At 36.7% G+C, this 27,061-nt stretch overlaps 2 protein-coding genes across 6 annotated transcripts in view; both read right to left on the bottom strand.

Moving 5' to 3' along the window:
* Nucleotides 1-5,984, bottom strand: part of LOC120768445 (dual oxidase) — a 67,811-nt gene extending 61,827 nt beyond the window's left edge. Inside the window, exon 1 of one of the 5 annotated variants that reach the window (XM_040095139.1) lies at nucleotides 5,596-5,984. The gene's annotated coding sequence lies outside the window, so the exon portion shown is untranslated. The remainder of the gene's footprint in view (nucleotides 1-5,595) is intronic. The other 4 variants (XM_040095138.1, XM_040095140.1, XM_040095141.1 and 1 more) reach the window with 4 other exon arrangements.
* A 13,170-nt stretch (nucleotides 5,985-19,154) lies between these two features.
* Nucleotides 19,155-19,969, bottom strand: LOC120768142. The gene is made up of 2 exons (XM_040094699.1): nucleotides 19,753-19,969; nucleotides 19,155-19,660 (listed from the first exon to the last, which is right to left on the bottom strand). The coding sequence occupies exons 1-2, from the start codon at nucleotides 19,909-19,911 to the stop codon at nucleotides 19,256-19,258; spliced, it is 564 nt and encodes a 187-aa protein (XP_039950633.1). The 5' UTR covers nucleotides 19,912-19,969; the 3' UTR covers nucleotides 19,155-19,255.
* Nucleotides 19,970-27,061: the final 7,092 nt, after the last annotated feature.

Here is a 27,061-nt window from a genome sequence, read left to right as displayed (position 1 = left end):
CGAAAATTATTTTTACCAAAATTTGATAAAAGCCAATGAGGACTACCGAAACTCCAATACATTGAAAGTATTAACACCTTGCTGCTCATAAGCCTTATGCGGGGATGGATGATAACACTTACGAGAGAATTTCGGTTAGTCTTTCAGTTGAATCTTAATCCTAGAAACTTGTCTCTGGCAGCGCCCTTGTGTAAATGACTAATAAAATATGTAAATGTAAATAACTAGTAAAATAACTAGTAACTTAACCGATAGTTGCCTTGCAGAGTGGAGTAAAGCAATCACAATGAAGAATACACTTTGTTGGCATGCATACACACGGTATGACACTATCAAAGCCCTCATAAAGAGTGTATCCAAGAATGTATTTTCCGTGGCTGCTGTAAATCTGCTATCGTACAAAAATGAATTACATAACACTATATATAAACTGACGTTAATTGAAAAATCCAGCTTAACCACTTCATTATTTTCTATAACTTCGCGATAAAAATTGAAAAATTAATATTAAAAACAAATGTGTCCTTATATCCACTCCACTCGACCTCAAATATTGTAGTATTTAAACTATGACTAGCTGTTAGTTTATTGCATTTTTTGTTCTCTCGAATAAAAATGCTCGTACCTACAATTAAAGTGATTTTTTGCATTTTCGTTTCAGCACTTCAAAGAAGACCTCTAAATATTTTTGTGTTTTTTACCGTCAAATGAGTAATAACTGAGCATATGCGTGAAACATTTGTTGACGTTCGAAATTCACAACACGTTTGAGTCACAAAAACTCGGAAAATATGCACATTTTTAATGCTGGAATGCAGCGGCAACATAGACTCGTGTATACATAGAACTTGTACATACAGTTTGTATAGGTACATTTGATAAATGACACACAAAAACAATGACAAATGCTAAAAAAATTTACGAGTATTTAAGCAAAATTAAACGGAATTAATTTGAAAAAAAACATAAATAAGGTAAAGGTGCATACCTCAACTTGGGCAAACATACACACAAGTACTATGGCGGTGAACGGCATGGCATTGTACATATATATATGCATATAGATATATGTATCTACAGTGCGGTGAAATGCATATTTGGAGGTCAGTAAGAATGATGAAATTATATCAAGAAATGGATGAGATTATGGAATATACAACTGGGTACACTAGTGGATCCGGCCACGCGTTGCTGTGGCATACATTTTATACTTGTATTCATATAATAAACTATTCAATACAGTGAAAGTTCATTTACGAATAAAGTCGAAACCGTTTTTGACGGCATAAGAATCCAGGAGGTTGTACACGAGGTTTAATTTTGAATACACAATATTCATATAAATAAATGACAATGGAAAAAATAACAAATTTAAGGCTATTTTCTCAGTTCGGTTAACAGCATTTGTGAGTTCAATTTAAAAAAAAATGTGTTTTTACTGAAAATTATAATTACAGTTGAACTTTCTTAACTCGAATCACCATAATCCACAAAAACCTTCGAGTTATGGCAGGGAATTTGTATGCAATTTGACTTCTATTGCCAAATCAAGAGTTCAAGTTATGGAGAACTTCGGATTATAGTAGTTTTAGTTATGGAAGTTCAACTATATTATATTTTTTGAGGGATTGTGAATGCATGAAATCTCCCATAAATAGGCACTGACGAACCAGCCTTTCTGTCCAGTTATTAGAGTTTCCCGCTTAATAGATTGTACCTAATAAATATCAACAAATTGTGGGACCGGCAATTATGTATGTTAATAAAGATGTCCGCTTAATAGAACGTCCATATACATACATAATACAGCTTTCACTATATTTATTTCTTATTTATGAACTGTTTTGACTATCCTATCCATCGCGGACAAACAACGTGATACGTAATTTTTATATATAAAAATATATATTATATGAGTATACCATTGAAAAGCGGCAAGTTTAAGTCTGAAAGATTTTGCTATATTAACAGCCTCTTTCAATTCCGATTGAAATTTTTCTTTGTATAATGAATGGAAGCTTCATAAACGCAATGAAGTGGCAGAATATATTTCTTGTTTTTTGAAATTATTATTTGAAGGCACTTAGCTCAACCCAAATTTATAGCAACGATAAACTTCTTCATCATTTTTCTCCGAAAATTTCATAGTTATATTGACCATAAAGTAATTCAATGACTCTAAAAATATAATTGCACGAAATGCCAGCAATCTTTATTTTTTATGAAGATCTTTTTCTTGGCTTTGGTCAATCAGTTAGTAAGGCAGCTTTATACTATAGTTGTCGGATACCGGCGGTTCTGAAAAATGAACAGCTCTTGTGGAGAAAAGTACGCATATAATTTTTTAGTTGACGAGATATCTTCACGAATTTCGGCATACATTGTTTTCCAAAGCTTTCGAAAAAATTGTTCATGAGATTTTACATAGTAAATCAGTGCCTCAGGTAACGCTACAATCTCCAACAAAAATCGGATCACTGAATCATATACTAGAAGCGTTACAAACTGATCGAGCAAAATACAGCTCTTTAATGGAAAACTTGTTTATTTGAAAAGTTAGATTTACGAAGAAATTGGCCAGATCACACTTCTATAGCTTATAGCTGCCATACAAATTGACCATTCAAGCTCTTGTATGGAATTTGTTTGTAAAGAGTATTATAGTTTCGGTGCAATCGAAGTTAACATTTTTCTTGTTTTTATTAATTTAGTCCTTACAACTAGCGTCAACATATTACATAAGCTGTGCCAATTAATCATGGCATCAGTATTTTTCAAAAATTACAATAAATCAAATTTATTCGAAAATAATTGTAAACAATCCGGATCGCCCATTTTTCCACTTATTGGAGACACCTATGTATATATGGATTTTGAAGATGTCATTCCCTATTCTTTCTTTCAAAAGAAACCGTAATTTTTTGTTCACCGAAACTTGAAACCAAAAACTTGAACATTTTCTGGTTTTGACAAAATATCACGCTTTTGAATATTGTTGATTTTTACTAATTTTCTATAAACTAATATACCAACTTTTCGCTAATGACGACATGGAGAGTAGAGTACATAATTTTTTTATTGCTTAGTAGTATCAGAAATCCGTTATAGAAATTACATCGGCAGTTTTTTGAAATAAACAAATGTTAATCGTTTGTTCAGATTTTTCAAAGTTGGAAAGCTTTATTCCTTTGAGCATCAAACAAATCCATTATTATACTTTTCAGAACAAATTTAAATACGAAACTGATCTAAAGTGGTAATCAATGAACTCAATTTAGAAAAATCAAAGACATCATATGAAACAATTTAAAAAGTATTATTTACTTATTGATCAAAATTTTAAATATTTTACAAACAAAAATTGTCATGGAGCTGAACTCTATTTGATTTAATTCGATTGGCTTTGAAACATTGAAGTTTTATGGATATCTTCCTAATTTATCTAAAATTGTTGTTATTTTCTGACAAATCATATACAATTTTGGTAACAATTTCTAACTAAATTATTTGCCCGATATAAAACCGAACTCAAATGCACTAAAACAATTCAACTAAAAAAATTTCATGGAAATCATAACTCGGAGTACAAAAGTCTGAATAGTAGTGAGAATGAGAAGAGTTTAAAAATTATTAAATTAAAATTTAAAGTTATTTTCTATCAACCTTTTCTACGATGAAATTGTTTCATCTGAAAATTAACAAATCTGTGCTCTGAAACTGGTCAGAACTGGAACAAATCGCAAATAACTCGCTTTTGGAAGAAAACTATTAGTTTTGCGTTTACAGTTTTTTATTTTGAAGCGGAAATTTTGCTGTCCACAGTTTTTGTAACACCGCGAAATATTTACTAATTATACGTTTGGTGTATTCAACCATTTAGCTGCCGAACCAAAAAGCCAACTAGCGCCTGATATCCGTAGTTATCAAAAAAAAACGCATTTCAAAGAGTTGTTGTGGATTTTTAAACTCAAAAATAATCAGAGATATTTTCATAAGTATTTTTAGTTTTTGTTAAGTTTTTTTCAATGTACGTAGACAATTGCTCATTTGCTTTTTCTTTTTACTTGCCGCTAACTATTTTTCGCGCATTTCGGTTTGCCTACTCTTTTTGGTCTCGCTGCTCATATGCATTAATATTTTCCATTTCTTGTCTCACAGCCACTTCCGACACGATTTTTTACGCAATGCACGTTGATTGTTTGTTGGCGTTTTTCGTTAGCGTAGTCTTTAAACACACACACACACATAAGTATATATACATATATGTTTGTGCATGTAATAAATATTCGTAACAACATTTTTAAGATTTTTATTATATTTTTAAGCACTTGCCGATGGTTGGAGCGAGTGGTTTGGCGGTGGCAAGGCAAGTCTTTGCAGCGCAAAGTGTTCAAGGAAAAAACAAAAAACCACACAAAAGCAGAAAACCAAAAATAAACAACAAAAAAGCGTAAAAAGTTATGCAAGCATAATGACGACCATTAAAAAAAGAAGTTAGCAAACACGCAAGCGGAGTGTACAGCTGAGCTATTTATGTGGTGTTGCCAGCCGCGCAAGCGCAGCGTGAGGGACCAACGACCCGCAAAGTACGCATAATGAAAAAAAATATCGCACTCACGGCGAGCAAACAGCGAAAAACGCGTGAAGAAACAACGATTGTTTTCTTTTGTTAAAAGAAAAATGAAATGGAGAAGACGCAAGCGCTTTACGAGTTTGGAGAGCTTCCAACGCGTTTTTGTTGCAGTAGCGGGAGTATGCGCGTTGTCTACCCTTTTTTTGGGTTCGCTTTTTTGTGAACATAAGCTTGACAAACGTGCAAATCGAAACTGGCTCTCACTCATTTTGTTGGCGGTGCTCACTTGAAGCTTCGTCGAATTTTGAAAGTGCAAGGCGATGTAATTATTTTTTGAATAAATATAAATATTTCGGAATTTTTTTGTTTATTTTTGGAAAACATAGTTTTTATTATTATATAAATAATTATATTACATTTTACTTCGATTATCTATAAAAGTTTTGAATATGACAATTTTTTTGAACACTTTCACATTAATTCAAATTTTATTTTAGTGTATCTGTTATTATAACTGTTACTTTATCACAACCTATTTAAAAAAAATATAATTTTTTTTAATATTTAAATTTTTTCATTTACATAAGTTAAAATTTCGTGCAGCTCAAGTCCGAAAGAGCGAAACCAACAAGTTTCTCGCGGCGCATTCGTTCAGGAAGTTCCGTGTTCCATATAAACGCTGCTTATATGTAGATATGTATGCATATTTGATTCATGGGCAAATGGTAGAAGTCAGCGCCAACACAATAAAATCATTGCTCTTCAAAACAAAAACAATTTCCTAGCGTTTTTTGACAAATTTTGAAAGCACGTAGCGTAGGAAAGTTTGGCACGGCTCATTGAGTTGGCGGACAAGTTATGCTCTTCAAATTCGGCGAGACTTCTTCACACTTTGAGCCAAAGCTTTGGTTTCACAGCAATAACTTATTGAAAATATCTGTTGTTTGAGCAGCAACATTGATTTAAGACATTTTTCTGCTTTTTGTATTTCACAGTATTAAATATGCTCCACAATTTCTTACACAGTACAACACCAATAATCATGTATGCACACTCACTCACACTTGGCAACGAAAGCAATAACAAAAGGCAAGGCAGCTACACTCGTTGCTTTGTTGCTATTTTGCCCACTGTATTGCTACTCACAACGCACGTACACTCGTTTGTATCGAGAATTCCGAGACCGTCCGCATCCGCTAAGAGTCCGTCGAGCACTGAAGATCGATTTGAGCCACGGTTAGGTTTTGAGCCACAAGCCACAAGCCACAAACACGACGAACATCGACGAATAATCCGGCAAGCAAGTGCCAAGCAAACAGTCGGCCAGGCCAAGCCACGACAACACAACACAGCACAGCACAGCACAATAAAAAAAGCTCCAAAGGCGAGGGTGAGCTGACGCGAAGTTAAAGTCTTCGTCGTTGCCGTCTCCAACCTGTATGTTGAGCCAACTTGCTCTGCCACCGCCGCCTCCGTCTGTGTCGACTATTTTGCTATTTATGCTGTTGTTGCTGACTCGTGTTGTTGTCGTATTGTTGTTGCTGTTGTTTTGGCTTGGTTGTTAACAGCTGTGTAGGTACATAAGCTTGTGCATTGCGGCTGGTGTAACCGGTGTTGGAGCTGGCTGTCAGCTGCTAGTCAACTCGGTCATCTGACTTCTCCTTCTTCTTTTTTTCTTATTTCTACGCTTGTTGTCATTTGCTGTTTTTTCGGCTGTATTGTTGTTATTGTTATTTCTGCTGCTTGGTGACTGCCGCCTCTTTTGTTGTGGTTACTGATATTATAGAAGTAGTCCACATTTTGATGGGCTTTTGTGCTCTCGGATGCGCTTAATTTCGTTTGCCTTGTCGCTGTCTTAAATGCATCTTATGCAATTGTTGTAGTTGATAAAGTAAGTACTATCTTGGCTGTGCTTTTATTTTCTTGCACTTCGCTTTGTTGCCATGCGCAGCGTTACTTTGTGATTTTCATTTTTACTCACTTCATCTACTCACACAGCACCGATATCACTTTCAGACTGTCTACTTGTACTACGAGTCTCGTTCATTTTGGCTGAAGATACTTAATGCAGTGAAATCATACTGTCAAGAACTGTATTAATATATACAGCTGTTGACAGCTAATTAGAAACGCTCCCTTTTTTGTAGGTGGCTAATTAGTATAATGATAAAAATTTTTGATATACCGTTATTTATGTATATTCCTAAAAGTCCTGCATTGTTCGTATTACTCTATATACTATAAAATTCACTTTGTTTTGTAGTTGTGAACTTTAAGTTATTTTAATTTTTTCCCAAATAGTAAATGCATTACGGTATACTTAGAATGTGAATTAAGTGCGACAGCTAATTAGAAACAGTTGTTTAAAGAATTGAAATTCCTCAAGGTGTTAATTTTTATTAATAGTATTACTGATTTATAGTAAGCGTGTGTTTCAAAGTTGTGGTTTAAAATATATAATTCAAGTTATTTAATGATAAAAAGCTGCAGAAGTACATCTGCCCTACGTAGTTACATTTTTGACCTTCGTCAGTCTGAAAAAACGTAAAAATAAATCGTGAATCAGATCAAATGATCAACAAAAATTATTTTCAATGCCTTTAAACAAATAGTACTATATAGAATTTTAAAACTATTTCAAATATTGCACGCAAAGAAAAAACCCGGAAAACTGCAACAGAAATATACCGCAGAATTACTACCATCTCCGGAGGAGACCCAAAAAAAGGGTTCCACTGATATTCTACATGAAATTCAAGGCGAATACAATGTCCAAATATCCAAGACTCTTCTTGGTCTCAGACAACAATGGTATGTCGTTTGGAACGATGTAACAAAAATTAATCGCTTAGATCCTGATGGTCGAAGTATTTGATCCTCGCTAGGTTCCAGGCTTAGTTGAGCATGGATGAGGATCAATCATGATGTGGGGATGTTTTATCTGGAATGGTATTGGTCCACTCCATAAGATTGATGGAATTTTAAACAAGGAGCAATACGTCGATATCCTAAAAAATATCATATTGCCATAGGCTGAGGAGAATTTGCTTGTTATACGGAAGATAACAATTCAAAGCGTACGTCTAAGTTGACACAAACGTTTTTATACTCTCGCAACAATGTTGCTAACGAGAGTATTATAGTTTTGTTCACATAACGGTTGTTTGTAAGTCCTAAAACTAAAAGAGTCAGATATAGGGTTATATATACCAAAGTGATCAGGGCGACGAGTAGAGTCGAAATCCGGATGTCTGTCTGTCCGTCCGTCCGTCTGTCCGTTCGTCCGTCCATGCAAGCTGTAACTTGAGTAAAAATTGAGATATCATGATGAAACTTGGTACACGTATTTCTTAAGATAAGAAGGTTAAGTTCGAAGATGGGCAAAATCGGCCCACTGCCACGCCCACAAAATGGCGGAAACCGAAAACCTATAAAGTGTCATAACTAAGCCATAAATAAAGATATTAAAGTGAAATTTGGCACAAAGGATCGCATTAGGGAGGGGCATATTTGGACGTAATTGTTTTGGAAAAGTAGGCGTGGCCCCGCCCCCTACTAAGTTTTTTGTACATATCTCTGACTATAGCTATGTCAACCAAACTCTATAGAGTCGTTTTCTTCAGGTATTTGTATATACAGTTCAAAAATGGAAGAATTCGGATAATAACCACGCCCACCTCCTATACAAAGGTTATGTTCAAAATCACTAAAAGTGCGTTAACCGACTAATAAAAAACGTCAGAAACACTAAATTTTACGGAAGAAGTGGCAGAAGGAAGCTGCACCCAGGCTTTTTTTTTAAATTGAAAATGGGTGTGGCGCCGCCCACTTATGGACCAAGAACCATATCTCAGGAGCTACTAGACCGATTTCAATGAAATTCAGTATATAATATTTTCACCCTGATGACATGTACGAAATATGGGTGAAATCGGTTCACAACCACGCCTTTTTCCAATATAAAGCTATTTTGAATTCCATCTGATGACTTCTCTGTATAATACGAGTATAAACATTAGGAACCAATGATGATAGCGGAATAAAACTTTACAAAAATACGGTATTTGAAAAATTATTATTCGATTATCACTTTACCATGCGAGAGTATAAAATGTTCGGTGACACACGAACTTAGCCCTTCCTTACTTGTTTAATGAAAATTTTATCAATGTTTTGGAGTGGCAATCGTCCAGCCCAGACTTAAGCCCTATAGAACATCTCTGGGTGATATTAAAAAAGCCATATGCACCAAAAATATCCCAAATATGGATGTTATTTTTGATGGAATCAGAACGGCATGGCAAATTACACCATTGATGTGGTGTCAGAGTCTTAAAACGTAAATTCGGAATCGATGTGAAGCAAAAATAAAGTAAAAGAGACAACCAACAAAATACTAACTCAAAGTAAGCATGTTTTTGTTATATCATTATTTTTTGTTGATAAAATATTTTCGTTTCTAATTAGTTGTCGCACTCAAAACGTTGATTCTACATTTTTTTGTTAAAATCTTCAAAACAGAAACGAATTTTAAACAAAATTTTTACTATTAGAGTTTGAGTTAAACATAGGTTTCAATAAAATAAGTGAAAATACAATAAATATACGTGATTTATTGGAAAATAACATCATTTAATTCAATTAGGTGTCGTTTCTAATTACCTGTCAACAGCTGTATATATAATAATAATAATTTAAATATTTAAATAAATAGAGTCATCATTATAACTTGGCTTGGAAAAATAGTATCCCTTAATTTTATTGTGATATTCTACATGCTGAAAGATATGGGGCTAGAAGGCTTTTGAAGAAAAAACAAATACATTATCCAATTAATTCCAATTAGTATTTACTATTAAGCCAAATTCAAGAGCGGATATTCTCATATTAGACAATTTCTTTGATGATTAAACTTATCTTATATAATCCTGTTTTTTAAGAAATGGGTGTTAAGAGTCATCAATCCCAAAGCTTTGTACTATATTTTATTTTTGAGGATTTTTAAGGAATGTACAAAAAGTTTTTAGCTATGAACAAAGCTATATCCTCAATCAACTAATAACAAACTTAAACAAGCCAGAATATATCGTATCAAGGTGGGATTTCTATGGTTACTTCGAGGTGGGGCTACCCCTAGACATGAATGGAGAAGAGATTTAATAGAGTGGGAGGATACTATCTCAATCTTTGCCGATGGGCTGCGGAGTAGTGGCGAAGTGGAGTAGTGTCTTGACCGTCTACTAAGCTGAAGTAACATCTACCAAGCGGAAATACTAGACATTCAGAAGGCATGTGAAAGTCTATTAAATAACTATGAGAAGGTTAAAAAATTTACTAAATGGTTTTCAATAAGAGCACTACAAATTTTTTTTTTTAATGAAACTAAAAGCGTTTGGGGCATCAATGAAATTCTATATTTTTGTGAAAGTAGATTCGATGCTATTATGTATGGAAATCGATTTTTTTGCATGGTAACCACGGGCACAATTGCAGAAGTCCAGACGCTGAGTCCAATTTCGAAAGTTTTCAAGCATAAATCGGTCAATACTGCTGCAATTTCACTTTCGATATCCGTACGAAGTTCGTCAATCGTCGCTGGCTTGTTGGCATAGACCCACAGAAAATAGTCTAACGACGGCAAATCGCACGACCGAGGCGGCTAATTGCCTGGGCCATTTCGTGAAATAACACGTTCAACCAAACTTGGTTTTCAATAAATCGATTCTGACATTCGCTGTACAGCTTGTGGCGAAGTCCTTTTGCAACTACTTACTGTCCAAATTCATATCATCCAATTCGGGTCAAACATATTCACTTATCATTGAGTGGTAGCGATTCCCATTCACAGTAACGTGTCGGTCTTGATCATTACGGAAGAAATACGGCCCAATGACGCCGCCGGCCCATAAATCGCCCCAAATAAGTACGTACGAATGCACTTTCACAGTAATAAGGAGTTTCATTGATATTCCAAACCGATTTTGTTATTTAAAACAACTTTTGTTATGCTCTTAATGAAAAAACCGCTATTAAAGTTAAGTCTTAAAGCAATTTCTAAAAATTTCAAGCGAGAAAAAATATGACGTCGTTTGCCAAAAATTATTTCCAAAGCAGTCAACTCCACTTGTCCATAAGCTGCGTTACCGGTGACTGCAACGAAAATGCTGACGAGTTGGTTCCACTGAAGGGACATCATCTCTCATTTCGACAATATCCTGGATAATCTGGAGCATTGCGTTACTGATTCTACAGCTGATAGTATCTTTGCCTGTCAAATACATCCGAGGAATATGTGGGTAGGGTGGAGAAGAGACTGGAGAAGAGACGCAATGAGCTTTTTCATGGAAGGATTGAAGCTCAAAAGGAAAATTTTTCTTTCATATCATTATTACTAATGGAGTTTACGCTCCTGTCTTAATTTTTACGGAGTTATCGTTCTTTTTACAATTGTGAAATAATATTAGAAACCGTTGTTACCGAATTAGCTTTATCGGAAATGAGAGATATAGATGTAAGATTTCAGTCCATTGAGTGGTGACAACATATTTTAGGGCTGCTGTTTGAATCGTGTGTTGATAAGGCAAGAAGTTACCGGACTTGAGTTATTACAAAAAGTATTTTCTAAGATTTTGCAGCAAAAAAATTCTAACGACAGCTCGAGATCTGAAACTATGTCATACAACCAAATCCACTGATAAACAACTTAGTAAAATATATTCATTCATAACCATAATAAGGCAATGTAGGAATGTGAATTTCTGGTAGGTGCTGAGAACATTTGGATACAGCTCCTTCAACCTGACGGAACTGTTGATAATTTCAATACACAATTTGATTAATCTGGAACCCTCAAACCAAATTTGTGACAACAATGAAGCTTGTACTAAGGTTTTACTAACCATTAGTACTAGATTTAAGTTCTCTTGTTAAATTGCTGTTGCGCAGCTACAATCTCTTAAGTATTTACATAAGTATCTGCATATATAAGCATGCGAATATATAAATATGTATATAAAGTGCACATGCTAGTTAAAGTAATGCAAAAAGTAACATGCAATCTCCGCTTATGGTTGGTGGTTTTGCACTCCCCCACCATTTTATGCGCCATTGCATGTCCGCGTGACTGACTTTTCTCACCTCTTTTTAATATTCATTTAACTTTATTTAAATTTTTTGCTTGTCTCAACTGTTGTAGGTACTTGTGTTGCTCTCAAACATACATACATATGTATGTATATGTGTTTGTATGCCAAGTGGCATCCAGCTGTTCGTCGGCTATAAAATGATGAAATGACACACATAACAATTTGTTTTGGTAATTTCGTTTACATATTTGATTCGGTAAACGAATGGCTGCATGAGCGCTTGAGTGACAGCCGAAAATTCTCGCATTACTAGTAAAATAATTATAATTACCAGTGGTAGAAACTTCTAAGTATCCTTGAGGTGTTTGAGTATAATTATTAATTAGCCACCCAAAAGTGATTATCTTAAGGTGAAGTTGCAGGCAAGAAGTTGCATGTATGTAAGTGCCTATATATTTGTAAATATATGTACGTATGGTATATTGATGCTTAATCTGGTGACCACATGTGGCATTCCGGCAAGTTTGATTTTACAGCCACGCAGCGCACACAGGCACAGCAACACGGCCACTACATTTCCATATGTAAGTGCGCATATGTTGTAGGTACGTATGTATGTGCTCAGGTGCATGCGTAACTGGCATTGGAAGGCCTTGTAAGTGCAAACATAATAAATTTGGATGCCAAGTTGAATTATAAATGAAAGTGATCGTTGCATAAATGCACGTATGAGTTATTTGTAAGTATGTTTTCAATTATTTACATGTCAGGCATTAAAAAACCACGAACCTATTAATATATGGTGAAGTCTAAAATCCCCTTCTTTAGCTAAGCAGTCGATTATTTAGTTGCAGATTACATTATAAATGTAAATTAATTATGTTATTAACACCAAGAATATATATATCCAATATGTCTTCAATATATGATTGAATATCTATAAGTAGCGTATGGTATTTAAGTTAAATCATGTTTCGAAGCTCAAGGGTATGTGTGAATTCATCCATAAAGTTAAATCTGCTGTTTTATACATATGTAATACATAATCTTACTTATCTGTTTTACATGTGTTGATTTATAATATTATTATTTTTTAAAACGAAGCGTAATATATATTTACGCTAAGAAAATTATATACTACTGTTGAAGGGTAATTTATTTCGAGGTTCCCTACTTTTTTAAAGAAAAACATAGAAACTTCAAATTGAATGGGAAATGTTTATTATCATTGGAAACAAAATTCCTTGGCATTAAATTTTAGAAGATTACCTTTTTCAAATATTGGCTATGACTTCATCTCGGTTAGTTCATCCGTTGAGTCCAATGATTTACTCGGGCTTTTCGACTGGTAACAAATGACACGCGTAATATTTTGCTCCTAGGCCTGAATCGAACCGGGATTGTTCGCATAGAGTTTATATGTTTTATATATACTGTATATACATATGTACATATATATATATATATCCCCACAGGAAAAAGTCTAACGGTGTGATATAACACTATCTTGGTGACCAATCGACCGGCCCAAAACGCGAAATTATCTACTCACCGAAGTGTTCTCTCAATAAATACTATGATTGTTGCGATGTGTGGCGCCGTCTTGTTGAAACCAAATGTCGCCGAGATCACGAGCTTTAATTTCAGGGATCAAATAGTCGGATATCATTGCGCGATAACGGTCACCTTTGACGGTTACATTCTCACCGGCATTAGTTTTGAATAAATATGGATCGTTTTTTCGACCGCCTCACAAACCGAATCAAACCGTTGTTTTTCTGGATGAAATAGCAGCTCTTGAGTCTTCAGAGCGCTCTTCGCCCCAAATGCAGCAATTTTTCAAGTGTGCGTACCTTTTGAGCCAGAAATGAAACAGATGACTGAACAACTCGAAACTGATTTGGCTCGAAAACTTCGGATCTTCTTTGAACTTTCAAGAGCCCAGAGAGCGAAGCGATATTGCTTGGGATGAGCGGCTTCAGTTCTTGCATAAGCTGTATTTTGTACGCTTTTAATTAAATTCTTCACATAAAATACGCCTTGCATAATTTTGCATATATGTATATAGTAAATAGGGTTTATAGAAGGAATGGCAGTGTTTAAAAAGCCGCCACGCGCATCTATCTAATATACAGTGACTCAAACAAATGGCCCCGTGGGGAATATTTTGCCATAGCAAGAATACTTTCCTTTCGACTTTTTTTTAAGTTTTTTATTAAAATATAATTCAACACAAATAGCGCACATCAACGTTAAACTTTCTGCACAACATTAACACATTTAACACTTTTCCATCAATTGCCGTCAAATACAACCAATAATTTAATTCAATTGTTTTCTCATCGTCAATTTTTATTTTAAAGGCCTCTAATTTGTCCAGTTCCGCTTTAATATCGTTGTTTTCTTTAGTTATTGTTTCTTTAGTTTCTTTAATATACTCAAGTTTTAAAGGACGACAAAATCGCATAGACTGTGGTGTCCGATTGTACCACAAATTGTGCCGTTTTCGTCACTCATACTTAATGGAGTAATTGTAGTGGCAAGAAGCGATGAATCAATTTGATGTGATTCAGTTGAATATTTCTGCTTGAAATTAGAATGACCTGTACTGCTGTCAAATCCATAGTTTACAATTAACTCCACTTTCAAAAAGGTTTCTTTCCTATCCTCCATCACCGCGACCATAACATCTCTTTGTGTGTGTTCAAGCAATCTATTCAAAGGAACTTTTGCCAAATTTTCGTTAACTACTATTTCCTTCGGTCTGCATGCACATTTCTTACTTAATACTTCTTTGTAAGAAGGAAAGATATCACAATTTCGGCTAAGACTTTCTTCTCGAATATTTATATGTTGTTGTTTGGTAAAGCTATTTTCCAACAAGAAAGCCAACCCCTCTTCAGCAGACATGCGAATTGGGCATTTCTCTTCGGTTTTATTTTCTACTAGTTTTCTTATTTTAGACATTTCATTTGAGTTGCTTAAAGTCCTTTTTAAAGTTACAGCCAAATCTATTTGACCTCTTTTACAGGCAGCCGTAGACGCAGCGGACACCATTAAGTCAATATTGTCGCCTTGCTGTTTCGATAATTCCGCAGCTTCTCTTCTTTGATTTACGGCCTACTTTTGATGTGCTTGGTATAGAATATGACAACTCCGGTTTCATTATTTCGGTTTTTGTTAAAATCCAGTTTGCATTTTGTTTCAAAAATACATCTACACGCCGATGACTTTTTCCCCATCGTTCATTAATATATTTACATATAATTCTATTTTTTTCCTTTAAATAGACAGTGTATTCATCGGAAAGTCAATTGCAATAACGTTCTCTAACAAAAAATCAAAAACTGTTGTCTGTCTAAGGCACGTGTTTGCCTCTTCCTTCCATACTTCAAATAAATCAGCAAATCGCACGGAGTAGTGGTCTAAGAAAAATGTGAATTATTCAAAAATCGCAAAAAAGAGCAAAATAATTTTTTGCACACAAACTCCAAATTGAGTTATTTATACAATCACAAAGTACCAAGACTACCAACTGCTACCAATTTTTTTAAGCTCTACGTAAAGTTAAAAAATATTACTAAGCCAAAGTTAATATTTAAATAAATTTTTTTCAAACTTAACAACAGTTGAATGTATTAATATTCGAGGAACAAAATATAATTACCTTTATTGTTAGTTTCCATTTTTTTCTTTTAGTTAATTTTAATTTGTTTATAAAATATTCAGTTTTGAGTTTCAGCCAAATTTCACCACTTGTATAAGCAAATAGGCTAAGTTACAATTTAACTGCTGACCACATAACGGTAAACCGATTAAAGGGAAAACAAAATATGCAGTTAACTCATACGAAGTATCAGCTTAGTGATGGTAAAAAAACAGACGAAAAATCGGAACTTTTAAAAATCGATTTTGGCCAGAAAATGTGGTCCTAGGAACCATAGTGCACTGTTGAAATTACTCCTTCTTAAAGTGCCCATACACGACACACAAGTCCGTTCGATCGGTATGTTTGCGCATGCGGTTTACTCGTGTATGGGCTTGTGCGCATACCTATCCATGTTCGCGAAAATGTTTGATATTTAACGATCGTTGCGCGCACATGTGTGTCGTGTATGGCGTTGTGTGCGCACAAAATCTCATTTCTCTCGTGTCGCCGAACAGTGAAGATCGCGGAGGAACAATGGCAAGTGTTAAGAGCCTGCTTTCGAGGCTTCAAAAAATCGATTTTTTGAGAATTTTTTTGGGAGGGAAAGAAATAAATGATTCAAGCGAAAACACTAGGCTTTATAGTTATATATTGGAACATCTTTCACAAATTTTTTGGATACGAAATCTTTGATATTCTGCCTTTGGGAAGCTTTTGCCCTATTCATCTCCCAAGTGCATTTTTCGGACGGCGGGCAGGAGGCAAGTCGCAATTTCTATCGGAAACAAAAAATTCAACGAGATTCCTGTTTTTTAATAATTTATCTTCTAGTAAATAGGCTAGTTAATTTGCAATTGCAAGGACCCCTTATGTTGTGACGCTTTGTCGTCGCGTCAGTTCTTCGACACATTGACTTTTTGACAAAACGTGAATTTCGGCCATTGGTTGTCCGTGACAATGGAGTTTTCATATGAAACAATGAGTGTATGTGAATATTTACAAACAAAGTTGTGTGTAGACAAAATTACAAACATGAATGATTTTTTCAAATTTGTTTACGTGAACACAAAACTACATATGTATATATGTATGTGAATACGTCAGCATTATGCGAATGGTTTTTTAAAATCTTTTTACGAGTACACATACTTACATGCATATGTGAATCTGAGCGACGGCTTGGTCTTTTTCTATGTTATCAAAACTTCTAATGCCCAAAGCAAATAAATACATACATATGTATATAAATATATAACTTATCAAACCTATAGTAATTAAATGTTTAGGTAATAATACAATTATGACTTTAATATTCATTTCAACAGATTTAAAAGAATTCATTATTAAATAGGTCAAATTGCACATATGTATGTGTACATTTATGCTTAGATATCAAATATATCTATAAATGATATCCATAGTCGTTTGCTCATTGTAAATATGCGAATCTGTAAGCGTACATTTCTAAACATTGAAATTAGCATTATTTTTCTCATTTAACACTGAAAATGCTCAATTCAGCTATTTTCGACCCTCCTGTTAAATATTGGTGAAATCCGCTAATAGAAAAGAGTACCCCTTTTTTGTGGTGTAATCCACTAATAGAAAAGAGTACCCCTCCAAAAAATGAAATATCTTAAATTTGGCAATACCCAACATCAGCCCAATTCTGAAAAAACCTCTCAACTGAGTTGAGAGGAAAAATTTGAGAGATTTCTTGTGAGGAATATTTTTTGAGGCTATTCTTGCTCAAACCTCATAAGAAAAAAGCTTAAAAAAGTCACCACGTGAGGTAAAAAGCTTTTCGCTGTCAAACAGCTGTTTTAATAAAAATAAGCAAACAAAAATCCACCTACTACGTACATTGCTTATCATCTACATATGCATAGCGCTGATAACCAATAAATAAAAAATAAATCCAATATTTGTTTATGCATTCATAAAAATAGATCGAAATAATTCTTGCAAACAATATAAGCGATAGTAGAAAATCATAAAATTGAACTCTGGTGCCTAATGAAATATTTTATTTAATTTTTGTTCAATTACCAGATGCAGTAGATTTGAAAATGCTTTCTAAAATTTAAATATTTTTGCTTTAATTAGGCAGAGTTTCATATTATATTTCACACGCTGTTCTAATTATCTAATTTCACATCACATTACATTTTGTTATTAATAAAATTATAGCTAACCAAACTTGATATATGTATGTATATGTTGGGTTTATTTTTAACATATGTATGTATTAATAGAAAGATTGGTAAATAGTTTCTATAATATAGAACATTACGTACTGCTTCTACATTAAGGCTGTAAAATCCTTTAAACAATTCCAATATGGGTACAATCGATTGCGCCGATTATGCCCTTGATTCTAAAGCATATAACTATTACCAACGCATTTTTGGTAAGAGCCATACCCGTGAAAATACAAACACGCCAGGAAACGCAGATCAAAAGATATACTCGCCTTCGGCACATCATGCGGCACCAATTCACCTATAAGTACTTTAGATAGCGATTTTATGAATCGAAATGTATTTATAAATGTAGTGTCTTGCATAGGAAAAGGATCGCTTTTGTCTCGCAAACCCTTTAACACTTTCCTCCTACCGCCAGATTCCTCCTCCTCAACAATTGCCGCATATACAAATAATAGTTCCTCCATGATAATTATAACACTCAATTCTCAATTTTAAAAAAAATGGAAAATATTGATTTAAAACAAAACAAACACAGATGTTTTCTATTATGATGTCTGCTTTCACACGTCACAGATATTCGTGATAATAGTGAGCATTTGAGCTTTTGAATTTTCGCCAGAATAAGGTAACCCTCACAATAGTGAGAAACATCACTGAAGTGAGGTTGGTGACTTTTGTGAGGGCATGAGAATAGGGCTGTAAGTCGTTCGGACCGACAACGTGTGTTTTCGATGAGTTTTCACTGCTCTTGCAAGATTGCACGATGACACAAAATTCAAAAATCCTATACCGAAATATGCAAGGCCAGGAGAGCACCCATTGCAGAATCTAGTGATATATGACGGCACGAAAATAAACATGGGTTTTGGTCTGACATATTTATAGACATTGCGAATAATTTTGTTTGTTGTTGTGCCGTTGCACCAAGAGGAAAATTCTGCAATTTCTGCACCGTGCAAGGTTTTGCAAGAGCAAGAGAATCCTCCTAATATGAGACTATCAAGCGACAGCTGTTTTTGTATATGGAATGTAAACAAATATCAAGTTACAATTTAGGGGCGGCAAACTATGACTTCCAAAAACATCGATTAAACTTGAGCAGGCACCGATTATAATGAGTGGAATGTAAGTTTTCAAGTAGTTTTCAGCGAAAACTGTGTTTACGTTTGACAGATTTTACATGGACGAAAACCTGTTTTCGTTGTCGGTCCGAACATAATATTAATTTTTGGTAAACAAATGAGGTTCAAACGAGTGTAAAATGTAATTTTTAAAATAAATATTTTTTTCGTAAAAGACCTGCTAAAAGTGTAAAGTGTGGATGTATTCAAAAGTTTATAGTGTAATTTAATTAATATGAAATGCAAAATGTGAATAAAGTGTGTTTAATATTGTGAAATAGCTTCTTGAAATGTTCGAACTTTGCGAATTTTTGAACTTTAAGGTCGAATATCTCGTAAACTAAGCGTTTGCGGTACCTATAACAGCTTATCAGGAGGGTTTCCTCTTTCCAACGGTACCTTCAGATCGCGGCGCCAATGAAATCGGAATTGTGCTCCAATTATGTATTGTTTTCCCCTATCTAAATAGTATCTATTTATCCTTTCGCGAGAAATAAGTTAAAAGAACTTTTTTTATATTTTTCAGTTTTTTTTTATTATGTCAAATAGTAGGGCAAAAATTTAAAATAGTAGTCTGAATTATAAAATTATATCTGAGCTACGTATGCAGCCCTGTAAAGTTAATTTTTTCTAAGAGAGCCGTATCTAATTTCTAGCTCAAACTGCTCAGCTTTTAACGTTCCATCTATACTTTTACAATTTTTATTAAATACACTATAAGCGCTCATTTCATTCGTTATCTTCGGGGTAGTCCTCGTGTTTAAATAAATTCCAACCAACGCTGAGATCATTACATAAACCGTTCCAAATTGTAATTTAATAGCAATAACGTAAAGGGTTATCCAAAATAATAAAATCACTACACTTAAGGCATATCTGAGGCGATCTGATGAAGATTTTACCTCAGAAACTGATACCCGTTCATCTTCATCATCAGAGCTCTGCGCCAATGCGTATTCCACATTCTTTGTAAATTCGGCATTTGAATTCTGGCTTTGAAATTTGTTCAAATCAACATCTTTTTCCTATTGGTAATGAAATTATTTAAATACCTATGTATGTAATGCAAAGCATGGAAAAACAGTAATTTATATATTATCTGCAAACCTAAACTCACAATCACATTAACGCCGATTTGCTCTCCTTCACTCAAACTAGGTTGTCCCATATCCAGCATCCAGAATTCACGGAATTTTGACTTAAATATCTGAATTACTTTCTGCCTTTGTTTTTCAAACCGATATTTGTACAATTTATTCCTTAATTCCTCTGCCATATCAAAAACATGTTTGACAGAGTCAACAAAAATCAACTGTTCGCAGTCAACAAAAATTATAATTTTGTGTACGTGTGATACGCGCGGTCGCACTCTCAATATTTCTTGTGATATTTTAATCGTGATCCATGTTCGTGAATTATGGATCGCGAGTGAATACTACACACGTCTGTCTTTATTCAAACTGCCCTGCAAGAAGGGTACCTGTTAGCAAACGTGTAAGCGACTTGTTATTGTTCACATTTGTTAGCGAATCTCTAACACTAACAGCCCTATTCTGAAAAAACCTCTCAACTGAGTTGAGAGGAAAAATTTGAGAGATTTCTTGTGAGGCATATTTTGTGAGGCTATTCTTGCTCAAACCTCATAAGAAAAAAGCTTAAAAAAGTCACCACGTGTGGTAAAAAGCTTTTTGCTGTCAAACAGCAGTTTTAACAAAAATAAACAAACAAAAACACAAATGGATAATAAAGATATGTATGCGTCTGTGCTTGAGGGTGAAACATTCCCAATATGGGTACAATCGATTGCGCCGATTGTGCCCTTGATCCCAAATTTCGTGCAAAATCTTTAAGAGAAAATTTGGTTATTTATTTATATTTATTTACCTTACCCCTTCTTTGTATCTGAAACATCCTCCGCGCTTGAAGGGAATTAAATTTCACTGCCCTTAACATCCATAATTAATTTCGAAATAAAGTGCAGAGCACTAGACACAGAGAACTGGCTCATAGAGAGCATATAACTATTACCAACGAATTTTTGGTAAGAGCAATGCCCGTAAAAATACAAACACGCCAGAAAACGCAGATCAAAAGATATACTCGACTTCTGCACATCATGAGGCACCAATTCACCTATAAGTACTTTACATAGCGATTTTTGGAATCGAAATGTATTTATAATTGTTGTGTCTTGCATAGTCAAAGGATCGCTTTTGTCTCGTAAACCCTTCAAAATTTTCCTCCTACTCGCCGAATCCCCCTCCTCAACAATTGCCGCATACACAAAGAACAGTTCCTCCATGCTATTTATAACACTCAATTCTCAATTTTTTAAAAAATGTCAAATATTGATGTAAAACAAAACCAACACAGATGTTTTGTATTATGATGATTGCTTTCACACGTCACAGATATTTGTGATAATAGTGAGCATTTGAGCTTTTGAATTTTCGCCAGAATAAGGTAACCCTCACTATAGTGAGAAACATCACTGTAGTGAGGTTGGTGACTTTTGTGAGGGCATGAGAATAGGGCTGTATGTTACGGGTCAAAAATTCTTTTGCTAGCGCATAGCTTAAGGTGTCCATACACGACACACAAGTGCGTTCGATCGGTATGTGTTCGCATGCGGTTTACTCGTGTACGGGCTTGTGCGCGCACCGATCCACGTTGTTTGAATTTTTACAATCGGTGCGCGCACATGTGTGTCGTGTATGGCGTTGTGCGCGACCAAAATCTCATTTCTCTAGTGTCGCTGAACAGTGAGGATCGTGGACGAACAATGGCAAGTGTTAAGGCCTGCTTTAGAGGTGTGGCAACCCCAATTGCAACTCTGCAAAAAGCATAGATATGGCAACCCAAAACCTGGATAAGCTGTTAGCTTGACGAACCGCCATCTTTCCTTCTTCTTGGCGCATCATCCCGACTGCTAACACGCTTCATCATTTTCGCTCTCCATTTCATCTTCATTTTCAGTCATCAACTTTGTTTCAGTATTTTATATTTTAATAAATTAAAATTATTGTGGACATCCCACATATTGGTGACCCCGACGTGATCGAAAAATGACGGAAGAAGAAGCGATAAACCAGGTAATACAAAATTTGAAGCATCGGGGCCAATTGGCAGAGGACATCCAAACCCGCAACGTGAAAGTGGCCAAAGTTTCCATCAGGATCCCACCATTCTGGCACGCAAAGCCAGAACTGTGGATGGCGCAGGTCGAGTCGCAATTCATTGCGGCAGGCATAACGAGCGACACCCCACACGTACACGTGGTCGAAACTCCAGATACAGCAACACGCAATCAATCCAGCATCGAGCAACAGCTAGCCGAAATCACGAAAGAGATAGCCTCAATAAAGGCGAACACAAATCGTCGGCCTAGAAGTCGCAGCAGAAGCCGTCCTCCGTCACGTTCCGGTATGGAAAACAACAATTCGAAAGGTTTGTGTTGGTACCATCACAAATTTGGTAGCGATGCCAAAAAATGTCGTAGCCCTTGCGCAAAAAAGTTAAACTAACTAGTCTGTCGTCAATGGCGGTCGACGACAGGCTCAACGACAAAAACCGCCGCTTAATCGTTCGAGATAAAAAATTCACAGTAAACTTTCTCTTCGACACGGGAGCTGAAGTCAGCATAATTCCACCGACGCAACAACAACGTAGATGCCCGGACAAAAACAACTCCCTCTACGCAGCAAACAAGTCCACCATAAAAACTTACGGCGAAAAAACTATGTTCCTCAATCTGGGTCTACGCCGCCAGTATTCCTGGAATTTCATCATTGCCGATGTGTCACAAGCCATCATCGGAGCTGATTTTCTATCGCATTTCAGCTTAGCAGTCAACCTACGACAACGCAAACTCATCGACGACGTCACACACACCAGCAAACTGTGTTTAATATCAACAAATAAAAAGATAGTTTCTAATCTCAGCCGTTCCATGATTTATTGAGGGAATTCGAAGACATCACGATGGATAAGTCTTCAGTCAAAAAACCACAACACTTTGTCACGCACCATATCGTCACCAAAGGACCACCAGTCTTCTCTAAACCGAGACACTTATCTCCCGAGTAGTTAGAAGCCGCAAAAGCCGAGATATAACTCTTGCTGAACGCAGGCATCTGTCGTCCATTGCGCAGCCCATGGGCAAGCCCCCTGCACATGACAAAGAAGAAAAACGGCGAGTGCGGGCCTTGTGGGGATTTCAGGCGACAAAACGTCGTCACCGAGCCTGACACGTACCCCCTGCCACACCTGCACGATTTCACTCATTCCCTGTATGGTTGCAAAATTTTTTCCACACTTGATCTGCGTCGGGCCTACCACCAGATTCCTGTGGAGCCGAACGACATACCAAAGACTGCAATTACAACGCCATTCGGCATGTTTGAATTTCCGTTCATGTGCTTTGGTTTGAGGAATGCCAGCCAAACGTTCCAAAGATTCATGGATCACATCTTCCGTGAATACGACTTCGCCTGGCCATACCTCGATGACATTTTGATATCATCGAAGGATATGAATCAACATCATCGTCATCTACAGTTAGTATTTAAAAAGCTACGCGAGTACGGCCTTGTTATCAACCGTTCGAAATGCACACTTGCTCATCCGCAAGTTGAATTTTTAGGTTTCAAAATAAACAGCATTGGAATTTCACCCCCAGAAGAACGAGTACGGGCAATTTAAAATTTCAACCTACCTTCGAGAGCATGTGATTTGCGACGCTTTCTCTGTATGGTAAACTTTTTTCGCAGATTCTTGCCTTGCGCCGCAGAAAGGCAAATGACATTATTCAACCTCATAAAAGGGAACAAGAAAAACGACACATCACCAGTTGATTGGACAGTTGAAACAGAGAAGACATTTCAACAATGCAAAAGCGACTTATGCAAAGCAACTTTACTCGCTTAAAGCGCCGATACACGAGCACACAAGTGCGTTCGATCGGTATGTGTGCGCTTGCGGTTTATCGTGTATGGGCTTGTTCGCGTACCGATCCATGTTCGCGAAAATGTTTGATTTTTTACGATCGGTGCGCGAACATGTTTATCGTGTATGGCGTTGTCGGCGCACAAAATCTCATTTCTCTCGTGTCGCCGAACAGTGAAGATCGCGGACAATGGCAAGTGTTAAGGGGAGAGCCTGCTTTCGAGGCTTCAAAAAATCGATTTTTTTGAGGATTTTTTTGGGAGGGAAAGAAATAAATGATTCAAGCGAAAACACTAGGCTTTATAGTTATATATTTGAACATCTTTCACAAATTTTTTGGATACGAAATCTTTGATATTCTGCCTTTGGGAAGCAATTACCCGATGCATCTTGCATGTACATTTTTCGGACGGCGGGCAGGATACAGGTCGCAACTTCTATCGGAAACAAAAAATTTAAAGAGATTCATATTTTTTATTAATTTATCTTCTAGTTAAACTAAGGAAATTCCAAAAAAAGTGTAAAATTTAAATTTTTTTAAAAATTGAATGAATAGTGGCTTTTGATCAAAAGAATTTTACTTTATGCTGTTTAAAAATATGTTAAAACTTGACTTTTCTTAATATTTCATATTTTTAATTTATTTATTTTAGTTTAAATATAAGATTATTTTATGTCAATGATAATAAACTTTGCCCTAATTCCATACGACGTTTAGTTTTTTTTTCTATCCTGCCCGCCAATTAATTCCAAGGAACATGTTAACTCGCACATGTTAACTCTGTGAAGAACGAACGCAAAATGGATTTGTGTGTCGTGTATGGGCAAACGAATTCGTACCGATCGAACGCACTTGTGTGCTCGTGTATGGGCGCTATTACCCAAAACACAGGGCGCAACTCAGTTTGACGGTTGCTGCATCTGGAGCTGCGGTAGGAGCTGTACTACAACAACTCGAAAACGACCAGTGGCAACCACTAGGTTTTTATTCCGAACGCCTTACTGAAACACAAACAAGATACAGCACATACGATCGTGAACTTTTAGCGGCATACAAAGCAGTCAAATATTTTCAACATGTGCTAGAAGGAAAAGAATTTTTCATCCTCACCGACCACAAGCCATTGCAGTACGTGTTCCAGCAAAAGCTTGAAAAGGCATCTCCGCGTCAAATACGTCATTCGAAATTCATCGCACAATTCACAACAGACATTCGGTACATCCCCGGAAGAGAAAACGTAGTAGCTGATGCAATGTCACGTATTGACGCCATTCATACTCCAAGAACTATCGACTTCGCCAAACTTCTTCTTCTTCTTAATTGGCGTAGACACCGCTTACGCGATTATAGCCGAGTTAACAACAGCGCGCCAGTCGTTTCTTCTTTTCGCTATGTGGCGCCAATTGGATATTCCAAGTGAAGCCAGGTCCTTCTCCACCTGGTCCTTCCAACGGAGTGGAGATCTTCCTCTTCCTCTGCTTCCCCCGGCGGGTACAGCGTCGAATACTTTCAGAGCTGGAGTGTTTCCGTCCATTCGGACAACATGACCTAGCCAGCGTAGCCGCTGTCTTTTAATTCGCTGAACTATGTCAATGTCGTCATATATCTCGTACAGCTCATCGTTCCATCGAATGCGATGTTCGCCGTGGCCAACGCGCAAAGGACCATAAATCTTTCGCAGAACTTTTCTCTCGAAAACTCGCAACGTCGACTCATCAGTTGTTGACATCGTTCAAGCCTCTGCACCATATAGCAGGACGGGAATTATGAGTGACTTATAGAGTTTGGTTTTTGTTTGTCGAGAGAGGACTTTGCTTCTCAATTGCCTACTCAGTCCGAAGTAGCACCTGACATTGTTGGTGGTTTTCATGCTGATTCCAAGATAGACGAAATTATCTACGACTTCAAAGTTATGACTGTCAACAGTGACGTGAGTGCCAAGTCGCGAGTGCGACGACTGTTTGTTTGATGACAGGAGATATTTCGTCTTGCCCTCGTTCACTGCCAGATCCATTTGTTTTGCTTCCTTGTCCAGTCTGGAGAAAGCAGAACTAACGGCGCGGGTGTTAAGGCCGATGATATCAATATCATCGGCATACGCCAGCAGCTGTACACTCTTATAAAAGATGGTACCTTCTCTATTAAGTTCTGCAGCTCGAACTATTTTCTCCAGAAGCAGGTTGAAAAAGTCACACGATAGGGAATCGCCTTGTCTGAAACCTCGTTTGGTATCGAACGGCTCGGAGGGGTCCTTCCCTATTCTGACGGAGCTTTTGGTGTTGCTCAACGTCAGCTAACACAGCCGTATCAGTTTTGCGGGGATAACAAATTTAGACATCGCGGCATAAAGGCAGCTCCTTTTCGTGCCGTCGAAAGCAGCTTTGAAATCGACGAAGAGGTGGTGTGTGTCGATTCTTCTTTCACGGGTCTTTTCCAAGATTTGGCGCATGGTGAATATCTGGTCGGTTGTTGATTTTCCAGGTCTGAAGCCACACTGATAAGGTCCAATCAGTTTGTTGACGGTGGGCTTTAATCTTTCACATAATACGCTCGATAGAACCTTATATGCGATGTTGAGGAGACTAATCCCACGGTAATTGGCGCAGATTGTGGGGTCACCTTTCTTATGGATTGGGCATAGCACACTTAAATTCCAATCGTTGGGCATGCTCTCGTCCGACCATATTTTACAAAGAAGCTGATGCATGCTCCTTATCAGTTCTTCGCCGCCGTGTTTAAATAGCTCGGTCGGCAATCCATCGGCCCCTGCCGCTTTGTTGTTCTTCAGGCGGGCAATTGCTATTCGAACTTCTTCATGGTCGGGTAATGGAACGTCTGCTCCATCGTCATCGATTGGGGAATCGGGTTTTCGTTCTCCTGGTGTTGTGCGTTCACTGCCATTCAGCAGGCTGGAGAAGTGTTCCCTCCTTAATTTAAGTATGCTCTGGGCATCAGTGACTAGATCACCTTTGGGGGTTCTACAAGAGTATGCTCCGGTCTCTTGGTCTCGCTTCCCTCTTCAACTCTCGGTATCTATCCCATCCCGCACGTGTAGTGGTCTATCATAACGTTGCGAGGTAGGCAGTCTGTTTTCTCTCCGCTGCGACACGGCACTCCTCGTCGTACCAGCTGTTCTTTTGCACTTTCCGAAAACCAATGGTTTCGGTTGCAGCTGTACGTAAGGAGTTTGAAATGCCGTCCCACAGTTCCCTTATACCGAGTTGTTGACGTGTGCTCTCAGAGAGCAGGAGTGCAAGCCGAGTAGAAAATCGTTCGGCTGTCTGTTGTGATTGCAGCTTCTCGACGTCGAACCTTCCTTGTGTTTAGCGGCGCGCGCTTTTTGCTGCACAGAGGCGGGTGCGAATCTTAGCTGCAACAAGATAGTGGTCCGAGTCGATGTTAGGACCTCGGAGCGCACGCACATCTAAAACACTGGAGACGTGTCTTCCGTCTATCACAACATGATCGATCTGGTTGGTAG

The sequence above is a fragment of the Bactrocera tryoni genome, chromosome 2 (genome assembly GCF_016617805.1).
Source record: "Bactrocera tryoni isolate S06 chromosome 2, CSIRO_BtryS06_freeze2, whole genome shotgun sequence".
Classification (NCBI taxonomy): Eukaryota; Metazoa; Arthropoda; class Insecta; order Diptera; family Tephritidae; genus Bactrocera; species Bactrocera tryoni.
This window is presented reverse-complemented; position numbering and strand designations above follow the sequence as displayed.

What these genes read in the sequence shown, in the direction of transcription:
- LOC120768142 (XM_040094699.1), bottom strand. Translation starts at nt 19,911, where the DNA reads ATGGCAGAGGAATTAAGGAATAAATTGTACAAATATCGGTTTGAAAAA. An exon ending in AAATCGGCGTTAATGTGATT is followed by an intron (nt 19,661 to 19,752) that starts GTGAGTTTAGGT and finishes CATTACCAATAG; the next exon opens with GAAAAAGATGTTGATTTGAA.